Source organism: Harpia harpyja, chromosome 16, assembly GCF_026419915.1.
Source record: "Harpia harpyja isolate bHarHar1 chromosome 16, bHarHar1 primary haplotype, whole genome shotgun sequence".
NCBI classification, from domain to species: Eukaryota; Metazoa; Chordata; class Aves; order Accipitriformes; family Accipitridae; genus Harpia; species Harpia harpyja.
Window position 1 is genome coordinate 1,765,234 of NC_068955.1, and position 15,983 is coordinate 1,781,216.

At 41.7% G+C, this 15,983-nt stretch overlaps 1 protein-coding gene across 1 annotated transcript in view; it reads left to right on the forward strand.

The window, feature by feature from the left end:
* The window catches only part of KIAA0319L (KIAA0319 like), a 36,321-nt gene that overhangs the window by 8,487 nt on the left and 11,851 nt on the right, over nt 1–15,983 (forward strand). The window contains exons 4-12 of the mRNA XM_052810579.1: nt 5,207–5,498; nt 7,650–7,751; nt 8,623–8,720; nt 9,899–9,986; nt 11,241–11,333; nt 12,018–12,150; nt 13,273–13,501; nt 14,560–14,683; nt 15,247–15,379. Of these exons, the coding sequence (XP_052666539.1) occupies nt 5,207–5,498; nt 7,650–7,751; nt 8,623–8,720; nt 9,899–9,986; nt 11,241–11,333; nt 12,018–12,150; nt 13,273–13,501; nt 14,560–14,683; nt 15,247–15,379 (1,292 nt within the window). The remainder of the gene's footprint in view (nt 1–5,206; nt 5,499–7,649; nt 7,752–8,622; nt 8,721–9,898; nt 9,987–11,240; nt 11,334–12,017; nt 12,151–13,272; nt 13,502–14,559; nt 14,684–15,246; nt 15,380–15,983) is intronic.

Genomic DNA, 15,983 nt, shown 5'->3' on the forward strand with positions numbered 1-15,983 from the left:
GGCAACACCAAGGGTTGGGTTTTTTGTTTGTTTTTTTGTGGGGTAGTGTTTTTTCCCTCCTCTTCCTAGCTGGGATAAACTGTCTTTGGGAAGGTGAGGGGAGATGGTGGTCATGATAATGCTTATCCTCTGTATAATCACACAATGTACTTGCCAGATGAGAAGGAAAGGTGAGATGTGATGTCAGTGGGAAGTGCCTGGGAGTCGAAAACTGTTACCTGTAAAAGTACCTTTAGAGCCACAAAAGAAAATAAGCTGTTTTCCTTTGGGTGCTGAATTGAGGCTGTTAAATATATTATTTTATAGACTCATGCACAGAGTTTTCCAGTGTACTTTCAGGTCAGCCTGCTTGCTTGAGTTGGTACCCTAATGCCAGCTTTTTTGTTCTGTTTTTGAAGACTGCTTCAGTTTCTCAAATCCACAAAAGCTTACATTAGCATTGGTTGAATGAAACCAGTTTAGTCTCTACTCCAAACACGTACAATGTTAAGCTAGTAAATCTAGGTGTTAAAGAGAAATTGGCACATTTGAATTGTTAAGTGATGTTTGTATTTTTAAATCTGCAAGTAGTTTTTTGAGCCTTATCATACAAAAAAGCCTGTGCACTTGTGGTGGTGAAATAGAAAGAATTCTACTTGGTGAAACTGTTCCTTAAATACCTTTTGCCTTGTTTCTGGGATTTGGCACTGTTGAAGCCTGATGCCTTTTCCTGTAGTTACGTTCTTGTTGTGGAAACTTGACTGAATTTTTTTCTCTCCCTTGTATTCAAATCTTGGTTCCAGGTAGGGCTGTGACTGGTCTGAGCCACCACCCTGCAGAGCAGGATGTGGAGAGCAGCCAAGGGACACTGCTGAGAGCTCTAGGGCAGCCTGGGTGGTGTGTGAAATCATGCACTAAAACTTTACAAATGTTTGATTTTTCCAGAACCCCACAGCATTTAGAGCTGACTCAAGATCTTAGCCTTCTCTCTTCCCTGCAGTATTGCAACGTTTCCACCCTGCCTGTTCTTTCCTCCTCCTAATATTTGAGATTTATACAGTGACCCCATTCTCTCAGTTGTTATGCATGCAGTGTCTGGGGAGACGTCTTCACAGCCAGTCTTAAATGTCTTCTGTTGTTCTTGGGTAATAGTTGTTGTATCTCCCTGCTTGCTCAGTTTGCAGCATTACATTCTGAGTTGTCATATTATTACTGTTCAGTGCTTGTCCAGTAAACTGGTTGCAAGTATTAAATTCCATGGATTAATCAGCTTCTGAATATTGCTGAGTATCCAGGATTTCCCATCTGTAGGAAGTGCTCCCATTGTCATTAAGGTGCACTGTTGGATGTGTGCTGGAGAACGGTTTTTCTTTTCCTTACTGGTTTTTGCTAGTAAGAAAGTCAGTATGTCTTGACAAAATGCAGGTTCATCAAAATAAAAACTTCCTACTAAATATATTGGCTGTGATGTAATTCCTGGCAGTCACATTTCTGAGGTTTAGGATAGAGTTTTGAGGAGGAGAAAGAATTAAAAAATCCACCTTAACAGGAGTATTCAGGTGAAGCTGATTCTACTCAGCCCTAGGCTAATTCCTTGATTATTGAACCATCCAACTTTCACCTGCAAAATATAAGGCAAGCTATGCAGCTGTCCTTGCATTTCTGATCTTAGAGCAGTTTAATTTAGGCCAAGGATATAACATTCAAGGCTGTGTACCTGGGACATGGCCAGCCTTTCCAGGAGGGAGATGCTAAAGCAGGGAATTTTCCAAGTTGGGTTGGTTTTGGGCCAGAAATAAGTAAAGTTACACACATGCTGAAATCAGTAGAATTTCACCTGGGCTAGATTTGGTCCAGTACCTGGAGCGTGTGCCTTCAGCAGTGAATGCTGTGCATTTAATACCGTATTCTTTAAGAAGGTTTGGCAGGTGGGCTGGAAGGTGGGGAGAATACTGGATCATTACTGCATACAAAGCAGTTCATACTGGGACCATCAAACATCTGAAGTGAGAAAGGATGTCTGAGGTCAAAGTGGCTCTTAACTCCTTTCTAAAAGGGGAGAAAGAAATTAATGTGCCCATTCTCCTCTTCTGTTGATGAGCATTGAATGTGTGGGAGGCAAATCTTTTCCTTTGCTCCTAGAGACTCAGGGAGAAGTCAAGTGACAGTTTTAGGAAAACATTGCCTCACTGAGTTTTAATTTTCCTCTTGCAGTTCTGATAGCTCCATAGCCATCTGCAATGTCATTTGCTAATGTGCAGCTAGCATTAATTTGTGGTTTTACTGTATCCATGCTATGGAACCAGAGATGGGTGAAGGAGAGTGTACCAGGATAAACCACAGTGCACCCTGCTCATCAGTCCTCACCTAAGGAAGAGAAATTTGTGCTTTTCCATTAAAGTGGGTGACATTTTCCAGGCACCAATTTTTTTCTGCCTTGCTGTAGAAATACTTGTCAATTTTAAAATATAGCAATGCATTTAATAGCCAATCGGGAGAAGTATTTAAGCGCAGCATTGCTGATGAGAAGGGCTGCTGCAGCACTGCAGGAGCTCTGCAGGCAGACTGGAAAAGGCTGCAGCCTTTAAAGTGGAGTTGTTACAACAGAGCCAGAGACCTCATTCCTGCACTCACAATTCTGGCTACTGTTGGCCCTAGCAAGCCCAGTGTTTGACTCTTGCTGTCATGCTTCCTGCTAGCGCTGGGTGCTTTTTACCCTACAAGGAGGGAGGAAAGGTCTTTCTTCACAGCCAGCACTGCAATGGTTTGTGACATTACCCACATTTTTGTGTCTTAAGGATCTTCACAGACGTGGCACCTAGTGTGAACAACTAAGGACACAGTCTAAGCTGAAAAGAGCCTATTTTGTAAATTCAGACCAGACTTAGCAAAGTAGGGCCCATTTCAATTAAAAAATAAAAGAAAATTCAAGAACACAGGTATTTTTCTTTGAAATAACTTAGGTTCAGTGCAGATTCTGATGCACATAGCTGTTCTAGTTCCATCTTACAGACGTAGGACTCTCAGACAGGGAGACCAGGTCACTTGTCCCAGGCCAAAGGCGGTTAGGGGTTGGAATCAAAAGTGTCTGACACTCCTACATTCACTCAGGCCAATATGCCACTTCTCTCTATTTTCTAATCAGATAGGACAGCTGGCAAACTTCTAGTCTCCTCCTCGTTTATCCCCAAGAATGAAATCTTCTCTTCTTTAAAGAATTCAGGGTTATGGAGTAAAGATAAGAAATGCCTCAGCTTGCAAGCATTAGAGGCATTTTTGACTGTTATGTTGCCTCAGGCAAAGCTTATCTAATTCAAGCTCTCCACAGACATTTGGCTGTCAATTCATCCTGAAGACTTCTGGGAGGAAGAGGATCTCTCTTAACTGTAAAGGGTTTTTTTAGGCATTAAAAAGGGAGTCAAGGAAGCATCTGGCTCACTGAAAATATCACCAAGCAAAGTGGAGGCTCGGCTGCTGTGCCCAGCGGGCAGATGCTGGTCTCCTGCATGTTGTTTGTGACAGCTGTTCCTGTGACCTGTCTGGGTTGATTTTTTGCTAAGCAAAAAGTGCTTTCCCATAGTGGTATGAAGTCACGGAGACTTTCTGCTCCTATGCCTTTCCTAAAAAGTCTGTCTCAAGTGTCTGAGTTCCAGCCTAGCTGTTCCCCTCTCCTTGTGCCAGCATTTCTAACTTTATCTTATTGGCATACTTGGTAAAAGGAAGTCAGTATCTTGAGTTGACCAGAGTTATGAATGGGTGTAAGATGATACTGCCTGGGACAGCCAGCTGTCCTGAGACCACCGATGAAGAGCAGCATGCCAGATTTTGCCTGCATCTTTGTTCCAAAGAATCTGTAGTTTTGTTAAAGGGAGCCCGTCAACAAGCAAGCAAATACAGGAAAACCAGCTTATGTCTGTAACAGTAACAAATAGTGCTTGGTTCTTTGGTCCATAAAGCTCAGATGTTAATCAAACATACAAATGAATTGAGATGTTTTACATTCTGTGATTGAGGGAAAGTTAGCTGAGATATGCAGAGAGGAAATGATTTGCCCAAGATTGCAAAAAAGCCTTCTTGCAGAGGAGCCTTCAATGCCTTCATTGCTACTCCTGGCCTGGCTGGCTGTTGCAGTATGTGCAGGATGGCTTTATTTTTACAACTGGCATTCAATGTTTTCTGAAGCCCAGCCCATTTACTGACTACGATGTTGCCCACCATGGTCTAGAGTGTTTTTCCAGTTCTGTTTCCTGGACTGAATGCCAACAGCATAGTGTAAAAGCTTGAGAATATTTCCTTCAATATGAGCTTTTGATCAGCTCCTCTGGTGGGGAGTAGTGGTGGGCATTTCAGCTCCAAGTCAAAGATGGTAAATTGCTCCATTTTAAATATTTAGCAGATGTTCTCAAAATAGACTTAGCTCAACAAAATGTGCTACACATATGTACTTCATGGTGGAAGGTAAATTGTCAAGAGTATTGCTTGGCAGGCTAAGAACTGGAATGGGGCTAGGTACTGTAAAAGGAATTTTCTGATGAAAGAAAGGAAATTGTTCTTGCCACTTTGATTATTTTCAATAAAGTAGCTCATCCTACATGGATGTGAGCAAACTTTCTGCCCGCAAGCTCAGCTCCCTGCCCCAGCAGCATCTCCTGTGGCATGCACGCAGGGAACTGTTTGTGTCAGGTCACCTTGCTTTGAAGAGTGATTCTGAAATAAATTTCCTCTTGCTGCAATGATTTGATTATTACATAAAAATGCCATTGCAATCCTCCTGCTTTGTGCTTGCCAACTGCATGGCTTTAGAAAAAGGAATATGTGGCCAGAATAAATGGCCCAAATGAACCCTAGTTCCTGGTACCTGTTTTTTTTGCTTCTGTCTTATCCCACCTCTCAGTTCTTTTAGCTCTGCTCACTGCAGCTTTGAACCTAGATCGTCTGTCATGTTTGCCACATCAACAGCCATGGTACTTAAGATGCTGTAGTTAAATCTATGGTCTTAACCAGTGTTCAACTGAGCTAGAAATGGCCTATCTGCTGTGGAGGAAGAACATGGAGAAACAATTCAGAAGAGAGAACAGGAAGCAGGAAAATGTCCTGCTTCTGGGAAAAACAAACCAGGGACTTTTCAGCCTCCCAAACTGGAGGATGTGAAGTGCAAATTAAACACAGTAAAACAAAACTGACATTCAGTATTCAAGTCAAACTAAGACAACTTTTTCCTTTACAGATCCACACAGGAACATCTGCACCAGAACCATCAGTGTTGGCTACATTCTCCAGCCCTGTGGCACAGGGCTTGACAGCCACAGGGAAGACTGAGAAGTCTGGGCAGCCAGATGATGCTTTGGTCCATCCTCACTCCTCAGATGTGTTGCCCACAGTCAGCCCCATGCTGGCGAAAAGCACAATGAAGATGCAGACAGCTACTTCTGTGCCAAGTGGAGTTCCCACAAATGGCAGTGTTTCTACAATCCAGACCAACACTGCTGCATCAACAAGTACTACTGCCACCACACCAGGTGAGAACATGCAGTGCTCCAGCAAATGCCATCTGTTCAGGTTTTGGTGACAAGCCATTGCAGCATTGAAAAATATGAGATAATTTCAGAAATTATGGTACCCTTGAAAAAATGCTAAGATACATGCTTCAGCACACGTGGCGGTTGGACCCCATTAACTCATGAGGTCTGAGAATGGGACTTTGGCATCATAAATCTGCATGTGACTATTGGATCTATTTCCAAGAACAGCTTGAAATTAATGGTGGTATCTTAATTCCCAAAGTGAAAGTTGAGACGTGATGTAAGGCATAATCCCATGAAGCATTCTTTCAGTAGTCTTGACACACTGCTGTCTATCAAGTTGAGCAGAAATCTTAATGTCTGCTCAAAATGGGGTGTAACTGTTTGGTTTTTTTTTTTTTTTTCTTTTCTGTCCCTGAAACGTCAATGCACAATTCAACCACGGAGAGCAGTGTACTTGGCTGTTAGCCCATGCTTTGTTTTGCAGTAAAAAGATGTTTCTGTTCACACTGGTATTTCTTAAAACAAACTATTGAAAATGTATAAAAGCCAGAATGCACTTTGGACAGCTCTGTTAACTCACCCAGGCCATTAGCTCACCCTGTAAGGATGCGTACGTACATTGAATGGTGTATACTGGTTGTGTGATGTCTCAGAATTCAGTTAATCCAGTTTGCTGAAGTATTCACAGCTGAATTTCTTTTGAATTTAAGGGTTCCTTTCCCTTACAAGGGAACAAATGGGAAGTGTAAAGGAAATGCTGCATCCAAAGACATTTTTGGCAGGAAGTTCATTGGATGCTTGTGCTAACAAGCTAGTATTCTTTTTAGTATTTTTTTTTAAGGGCTTACCCCAGCTAAAACTGGAAAATATATTTTAAACATCTTCAGTGGCTCGTGTTAGAAAAGTAACGTAGTCAGGGCCTCCTTGTTTTGCTAAATAATACAAAGATGATGTGAAGGGAAGTTTTTCCAAGCAGCGTTTTGTGTTTTTGTCTGTTCGGTTTGGTTTTTTTTTTTTCCCCTACTGAGATCAGATCTCTTTTTGCCTTGGAACTCTTTGCAGCTGAAAGACTGATGGAGTTGTTATATCCCAAGATCAGCAGCAATTGAGAGGGAAAAAAAATTGATTAATTTCTTTTCTTTTACTTAACTGGTTAATTCCAGTAGCTAATAAACAGATGGAAGAGAAAGGCTAAATGTTTAACAATATTTTCCCATCTTTTTTAACTTGGGATTTTTTGCACATATCTCTGAAACATTGTCTTTGACAGGGTCAAACTAGGGTGAAGCAACTTTACTTCTTGTTTTCTATGCATAATTCCCAAGCCCAATAATAAAAAGACAAAAATAAAGCAAATGAGAAGGGAAGAGGAAGATGAGGAGGCCGAGAGGTACTCTTAAGAAATGTGGTCAACTTTCTGGTTACCTTAATGCTAATAACAAGCAGAAAAAAAAGTCACCGGCCATAGTTTTCAAGTCTTTACCCTGTAGTCTTTAACAACAAACTACCTGTCAATTTATATGAAATGGAGTGGCAAGAAAATTCTTAAGCAGGGGTTGAAAAGAAAATATAAATAGAAGGAACAGATTTGTATTTCGAGTTTCCGTACTCAGTGTGGTAGCTATGTGGTTTTTTTTAAAAAAAATCTCTTAGCCCCCAAGCAGTTTTTCAAAAAGAAATACCGCAGATTCTTCATATATTTGTGAAGATCTGGAATTGCAGTTTGGTAAATAACAGTGTTTGTCTTGCTGTGCCATGAGACTGCAGCTGGGTTCTCTGCCGAATACCTGTCAGGTAAAACCCTTCCCATCCTGCTGGACCTGGATGAATAAATTCCCCTGTACAGGGCCTGAGGGTCACTTTTCAGCTCTTCAGAAAAGGAGTAGGAGCTGCATAGTACCTGCAAAGAGGTGACTGAGTGATTTTGGGCTTGCCTTAAAATTGTAAAACCCCATTAGTGCTTTTGCATTAACAATGAGAGCGAAACCTGAAACGGGAGCCATATTGAGTGATGGTATGTTTACAAAATACAGCCATTTATAGCTGGTTTTTAGTCACCAGACTCTGAAACCAAGGTGGTTTTTATGTACGTATATAACTTTTTTTTTTCTGTTCCTCTTTTGATTCTGTGTTTCTCCCTCTCAGTTATGAAGGAGCTGGTAGTTTCTGCTGGAGACAGCGTCGAAGTGACCCTGCCAAAGAATGAAGTTCAGCTGAATGCGTTTGTACTTCCTGAACCACCACCTCGTAAGGCTTCCCTGGGATTTTTGCTAAGGGCTTGTGATGGTGAAATGGCAAATAGACATTATACATTGCATTAAATAAGGACAATCTTGAAAATGTCTTTTGTCACAGAACACTTTCCTGTAGAAATTTTTCATCCTGTGCTATTACTTCATGCTGCCTCTCAGAGAAAATAGCAAGACACAAAAACCATCAAAAGTGCTACAAAGTCATTAGAATTGGGAGATGGCATATTCTCAAAGTGGTATCTGAGGAAGCAGTGGATCTTCAGCATCTATTCGTGGTATTTGCTGATAGATGACGAGCTGTCTTAGCAAGTGATCTCTCATTTGGTGGATTGAAATCTGATTTGGGGGGGTTGACATGCTGAGGAACACATTTCTATACACTCCTTGTTTCATCATGCAAATTGTTCTCAGGTGTTTGTAAAGTTTTTATCTATAGCTCTGTCCACAATGGTAGTGGGAGACTGCAGAGGAGAGGCAACCATGTTACATGTTATGCAGTGACAAGGATAGATGCATTCCTGTTCAAAAACTGGTATTATGTTGTGTCTGCAGGATTTGAGGGCATGATAAGACTTTTCTCTATTATTATCCTGGAGCTGTGATTGTTCCAAAGCTCTTTAATGCCTTAGAGGTTGAAGGATGGGTTTTGGCTCCAGAGTAAATGTGTTTAGAAGCACAGATTGTCTCTCTTCCTGGGTATATTCCCAAAAAGCTGCAGCCCAAATTCCAAGCTGTCTCATTTCTCCATAGTGCAGCAGAATGTGCCTTGTAAATGTTTAATACCTTTGCTTTTCTTTAGCATGACAGAAAGGCAGTCTTCTAAAAACAAATGTCTGGACTCTTTTTTCTTTTTTTTTTTTTTAAAGGAACCACTTATTCCTATGAGTGGGAATTGATTACTCATCCGAAAGACTACAGTGGAGAAATGGAAGGGAAACACTCCCAGACCCTTAAGTTATCTAAGGTAAAGCTTTTGCTGCTTCGTATCCTGTTGTGTTAAATCCCAGCTGGAGAAGACGGGGACCCTGGCAGCCAGGAAAGACTTGTGTGTGATTTCAGGATGAATAGGAAATTGCATGATGGGCAGGCAGCCAACATTTGACTGCAAGCCCTCTTCTAAGTCTCTTATAAGAAGGAGATTGATCTGGCATGAGGGAAAGAAGAAATTGATTTCAGGATCTAAAAGCTGCCTACAAGCAGTGTGTCAAGCCATACAAATGGCACAATTTAACACTAACAATGGGTTGTGAATATTTCTGCTACTGAAACAGTGTGGTGGTCTGTTTAGGTCTGAAGCCTTCTACTACTCTCAGAAAAAGGGACTTGCTGATTCCATTAATGAGAGCTGTGGAGTACCTTGGAGCATGTCCCTGGCCTGCTGCTTTTAGACAAGCTCTAACAGTGAAAGAATTGCCAGTTTCTGCACATGGGGATTCTTAACAAGGAAATGGCTTTAAATATTGCGTGAATATACAGTTTGTATTTGAGACATTCCTCTGAGCATCTTGGATTCTGCTGCACTCGGGAAAAAATCTACAGGCTTTAGTCACGATATCATGCAGAGAAAAGCCCTTCGAAAGGAGCGTGTCTGTCTCTGTCAGGGTTTTAGCCTTTTGGATATCATGATTGTTGTCCAGCACCTAGTCCTTCGCCCTCTCATCTTGGCTCAGCAGTGAATGTTGAGGGGGTGACTGCCTGACTCATGTCACTTAGAAGGAAGAGAAGAAATACTTTCCTTTGTCAAAACACACAAGAAGATATTTTTCTTCTCTTACATGCAGCCTTTCTCATCTCAAATGCAATCTGCTAGTACAGATTCCTGTGGCCAGACAACCTGAACTAATCTCTGTTATCTCTCTTCTGTTTGCCTATTGTTGCTAGAAAATAAAGCGTGACTGACAATCCTGTGGTAGAAAGAAATATTAGTCTTTGGTTTCTGCATAGCCATTGTAAACTAAAAGATATGTAATACCATTTTGTCATGGAAACCCTCCTTTGCTGTGTATGCGTAGGTTGAAGCATAATTGCCTGTGTTTTATGCTGCTAATGTGCTACTGTGCCAAAGCATGGTAACTTGACCTTCTAATAGCTCCTGACAAGGTGCTACCATCCTGAAGGTAAATCTTTTGTGTTTACTTCCAGCTTACTGTTGGTCTGTATGAATTCAAAGTCGTCGTTGATGGGGAAAATGCACATGGAGAGGGTTACGTGAATGTAACAGTGAATCCAAGTGAGTTGGTGGAATTGTCTTTTCTTAACTTCATCTGTCTCTGACAAGCCATGATACCTGTATCATGGTGTTTTGCTTATTTGACTGGACCTTGGTTTAACGTAGTGAAAATTTGTTGTGCTGTGAACTCGGTATATATGTATGTGTATTAAGTCGTTTCCTGAGATGTGAAACTGTTGCTAATACACATAGCTATTTCTGCTATACTGCATACAGGCCAACCACTCAATAAAAGAGCTGAAATGCTGATACAAAAGTGCTTGGCAAATGCCTCACCCTGGAAGGCCACTGCTTCAATAAAAACTAGCTGTAACCTGGTAAAATGCTTATAGCAGCGTGAGCAAAAAATGAAAGGAAGCCAGGGCTTTGAAGCTCCTTTAGAGGTTCTTTTCTTCCCTGTCCAGTAAAGAATATCATTCCCAACCACAGGCAGGTAAAATCACATCTCATTCCTTACTGTAAGACAGGGTTTGCAGATGAGCTGGTGTAGATACAGTAGCTTGTGCTGACTGTCTCACCAAGTCTCACTTTTTAGATGCCCTGTATAAAGAGGCAACCACAGGTTCTGCATTTCCTTTTATGCAAAACCCCCTTTATTTTGCACACTTCAGCAAGACTCTTTCTACAACCTTTGTGGGCAAGGAAGTGCTCTTGCGCTCCCTAAATTAACAAGGGTGTGTGGCTGGTCTTCTGGATGCTGTTGCCGATCATTTCCTTATGAGCAGTGAATCTGCAGCTGGCAGCATGCATCAAAATCATTCATTTTTCAGAGCAGCAGCCAAACTTCGGCAAGAAGCTGTAGGTGCTGCTCTGCTAGAATGGTCTGCGCTTGAATGCTTGACCCAGTATGGGACAACTGATGCAGTGCAGCCATTTCCAGAGTACTAGTGTGGTGGCAGTTCACCTCCTTTCTTTTTTAAATCCCTTTGGTTAGCACTGTTTCCCCGAATTGGTGCATAACTTGCTGAAAGCATGGATCACTGTTGTTGACTGTGCAGTTCTCTGTGGTCAGTCTGATCGGTGGCTGTCTTGGAGCTGTGTGGCATAGCAATTCCACACTTTGGACTCCTCTCCTGGACTTGCTGACTGCAGGACTGAGGGGGTAGATAGGGCTGGGAAGAGGATGTGCAATATGTATTCTGTTCGCTACTCCAGGCACACAAAGGCAGAGTAGTTTTGCAGAGTTCCTTGGCCAGGGCTTTTTGTCGTGATCTGCCTGTAGATGTCATTGTAACAGCTCGGTTATTGTTGCAGAGCCTCGGGTGAATCAGCCTCCTGTTGCCATCGTGTCCCCACAGTCCCAGGAGATTTCACTGCCAACCATTTCAACTGTTATTGATGGCAGCCGTGAGTACTTGCAGTTTTAAATGCAGTAGTCTAGCAAGCCTGGTTTCTGTGTGTTTGGTTCTGGGCTGGCCCTTTGGATAAAGTTTAAGAGGAACTGGCCGTGATGCTGTCAAACACACTTCAGTGAAAAGAATCAGCCTCTCTTGCCAGGAGAGGGGAATATGCACATGACAGCACCTCTCCATGTTTCCTTCTGAAGGGCACTGGCCTGAGCCAATCTCCTAAAAAAGGAAAAGCTCTAGAGGTTGCTGCTTAGAATAAAAAAAATTACCGTCAGTCAAAATTACGGGCCTCTTGCGTTAAGCTTCAAATGTATTAGTTAGCTAACACACCACCTTTACTGATCCTGGCCTGCACTAGAGTTTTTCAGGAGTTTCTTTAAATATGTTCAGGTTGTCTTACTCCCAACTAGTATTATTTTGTTAGTGTTTTGTTTTGGGGGTTTTTTTGTCTTCCCCCAGCACACTACAAACCTGGGATTAAGGGTGTTTGAGTATGCTTATGAACAGGGTAGAAGAGAGAATACAGTTTGTATATCTGAACATGGTGGAGACCTCTGGGCTTGGACCAAAAATGCCTTTACCCACTAAGCCCAGTACTGAAGTAGGGGACTGAACGTCTGGGGTTTGTGAAGCAGCATTTTCCAACTCCTTGTATGTGCGTTTTCTTGTGTGATTGAAACAGAAAGCACTGATGATGATAAAATTGTCAGCTATCACTGGGAAGAACTGAAGGGTCCTTTGCGGGAGGAGAAGGTTTCTAGCGATACTGCCATATTGACGCTGACCAACCTGGTACCTGGGAATTACACATTCAGGTAGGTTACACCTGGAGGAGTTGATCAGTTCTCATCCATTAAGAGTAAAATGTACAAGATTTCTGGATTCCTGAAGTGTTAGTCTGGTTTTAAAAAACCACCAACAAAACACAAACCAAACAAAAACAAACAACAGGGAGAGAACTCTTATTTTGTGATGTACTCTTTCTCTCCACTCCTACGCTTTCAGGTAGTTTCATAGCTTTTCACTTCAGAAGAGATAAGCTATCAAGCTACTTTTTATTCTTAAGTTGTAGCACTGGTTTAAGATGATGGTGGAAGGGAACAAATGGTCTGCCAGCGCTACAAAATGTCTCTTGAAATGTCAAATCTAAACTGTTTGGGTAAAGGCTTAGGAAGAAATGCAGTCTTTAAATCCAGTTTTTAATTGCAATGTGTTTGTCCCAGATAAGTGAATGAGGCCTAATGGTTTTACGCACATACCTGAGTAATAGATAGTAGCTCATTTTACTTTCATGTTACTTCTATGTTTTTCCTTTTGTATGCCTTTTGGTGTGATGTCCATGCACTGCATCAGCGGATCTATTTAAAATAAAATGAACCTGAGTACCTATAACTGAACAGTTTTCATCTTAAGCAGTTGGTATATAAACTAATCTGATCAATCTTCAGATCTAGATTTAGCAAAAAGCAGTTCTATTTTGTGGTACCAGCCTACCTGAGGAGGCATACTGTGTTCAGGCCACTTGTGGATTAGTAATGAACTTCTGTGTCCATGTTAATGAACGCCTCCTATTGGGAGGCAGTGTCATACTCAGGGAGGTCTTTTCCATCACAACTGTATGTGTGAAAGCTGATGATCTTTCACTAGTTTTATCTTGGAACTAGTTGGTAGATGGATGTGACTATTCAATTTCTTGCATCGCTTTGAGGCTGATAATTGGGCATTTGGGGGGAGATTCTATTCAGAAAAAGGACAGTTGCCTCAAACCATAGGTGTTTTTCGCTCTGAAAAAAATTACTATTCTGTCCTTAAAAGTGTCGTAATTTTCTAACTCTTCTTTTGCATTTCAGTTATCTCCAGCCAGTGTTTTGTATTCAGCTCTGATAATCATGACTTTTCACTGCTTTCACTTTTTTTTTTTTTCCCCTCTTCTTCAGTCTAACAGTAGTGGACTCAGATGGTGCCAGCAACTCAACCACTGCAAACTTGACTGTGAACAAAGCAGTGGATTATCCTCCAGTGGCAAACGCGGGCCCAAACCAAGTGATCACCCTGCCTCAGAACTCCATCACCCTCTATGGGAATCAGAGCACTGATGATCACAGCATTGTCAGCTATGAGTGGCTGCTCAGCCCCAACAGCAAAGGGAAGGTGATGGAGATGCAGGTCAGTGCAGGTGGCTGGTACTTAACCTGGATTACTCTCTAGCTGTTTTTTTTCTATAATCAAACAATTTTTAATTGACTGTTAGCAAATGTTGCTTATAATCGTACAGAGCAAGCATGCGATAATTAAATATATACTTACAACTAAATCCACATGAAGCTGGTATTGGCTTAGTGGCTGGGCTGGTGCACCAATCTAGCCATAGGTTTTCACTGGCATCCTGTTTCCTTTCTTGAGCAATGCAGTTTTAAATACTGCTGAAGAACGGATGATTGAGAGAGGTGGGAACTTGATGGCTTTGGGTTCTGATGTCCCATACAACAGGTCTCAGCACAACGTGGTCACACCCATGTATCTCACTTTAACTTATGTGGCTGCTAGGGAAGTGTGTTCTTTCTCTGTTCAGTTGCTGACTTCTCAGAACATCAGTGATAACTAAATCAATGATGATGTAGTAGGGATGCTTAAGTGCTATCAGCAGGTATGGAAGCCAGACTGTGTGATCTTTTAGGTATCTCAGTCAGGATGGCATTTAGATGCACAGGATAACCCATTGTGCCAGGTCGTGCATTTCCTAAGCTGGGCAGACACAATGGACTGGATCTTATGAGTTGAACCTTGGAGTCTAAACTTTGATACTGGCCAGACACTCCTCAGTCCTAAACAGTAAAAGCTGGAACTTACTTTCTTTTAAAGATTATTACTACTATCGCATTTATGGAATAAGAAAGGCCGTGAATCAGGTTCACAATCTATATGGTTTGCACAGGGTTCCCCAGAGGTTTTGCTTGAGTTGCCAATTATTGAATCTCAGAAGGTCTGAACACCTATATGGCATTATGCTTGTTACATTCCATAACAGCGTCCTTGTTGCTGTGCATAAATTTAGCTCTAAGTGTCTTGCATGCTTAAGTGGCACAGACTTCTGGCCCCATAGCAGGAGTTAGTAATAAGCCCCTAGAATCTGCTGATTATAGTTATTTTAGAAGCAGAGTCTTCTGGTTTATCATCATCTGTGTAAGGATGGTTTTTAATACATGAACATGTTTTTCTCTAAGGGGGTGAGGACACCAGTCTTACAGCTCTCTGCAATGCAAGAAGGTGATTACACTTACCAGCTAATAGTGACTGATTCTGCTGGGCACCAGTCCACTGCAGAGGTCACTGTGATAGTCCAGCCAGGTAAGCTGCCTTTAGCTGCTTTTGCCACTTCTATTCCAGGGGTTAGAGGCGAGCATCAATCTGTTGACATACTCTAGCCCTTATGGTAGCTTTGTGCTGCTTTCAGAAAAGCTGCTCTAATTTAGGACCATTCTGGGCTGGTATATTACTGACAAATGAACAAAAGAAAGTTTCTAGGCATATTACCTTTCTAGGCTGTTCTCTTATTTTACACAATGTAGTCTAACTGATGTTATCTCACCATAATGGCAGGATTGTATTTCCAAGCAGCTGTCTCTACCCACAGTGCTAGGTCCTGGGACAGGAGCAGGAAAAGTGGAGTAGTACTTAGAGAACAAGAGCAAAAATCAGAACTTCTAGATTTCATTCTCATTTTATTGCAGATGTCTGAATGAAACACTGATCTGAACCCTTAACTGCTTTTAACCTCACTTTCTCTGAGTACAAGGTTGAGACAGTGGGCAAGAAACATACTAGGGACCATGGGGAAAATTCTTAATGCTGGGGTTTTAAGCTCAACCTTTTATGGCATGTATATGAAAAAATATTGCATCCTTTTTCAGAGAACAATAAGCCCCCAAAGGCAGATGCTGGTCCAGATAAAGAGTTAACTCTTCCTGTGGACAGCACCACTCTAGATGGCAGCAAGAGCTCAGATGACCAGAAGATAGTCTCTTTTCTTTGGGAAAAAACACGGTGTGTAGCATCTTCCGGACTGTTCTTACGCAAGTATCTGGGTCTTTCATTTAAAACAAGACACACCCCCACATACCTCCCTTGTGTTAAATCCTGGTCACATTGGGCCTGATAAGCTTTACCAGTGACTAGAATGAGACAAGGATTTATGATTTATTGGGGAGACGTGGAGTTTTGTTTGAGCATTAGAAATAGCTTTGCCTTCATCTCTAGGCCTGATTCCCATTCTCAGCATGGTTGTGGCTTGTAAAGGAGACCAACCATGTTTGATTCACATGTGGTCTTGGTCTTGTGAAGAGAGTGACTCTTGTAATCAAACAACAGCAGGGTCTTCTAACTTGATGTTTTTTCAGTATGTTTGAATGAGGCAGTGTTCTTCTCATTGTCATGCTTCCCTTCAGATTCTAAATTCCCTGAAGTGCTTTAGGGAATTCAGGAAAAAGCCTGTGAGCAACTTGCAGTAGCTTTTTCTGTTTGCTAATGCAAAGTCTGTGCAAAGTTCTTATAAATGAAGGAACTATTTTTGTTGTATACCTGTTCTTTAGAAAAATTGGCTTATTGTGCAGTTCACGAGCCAATTTTGCTGAAAGTACCACTTTTGTAA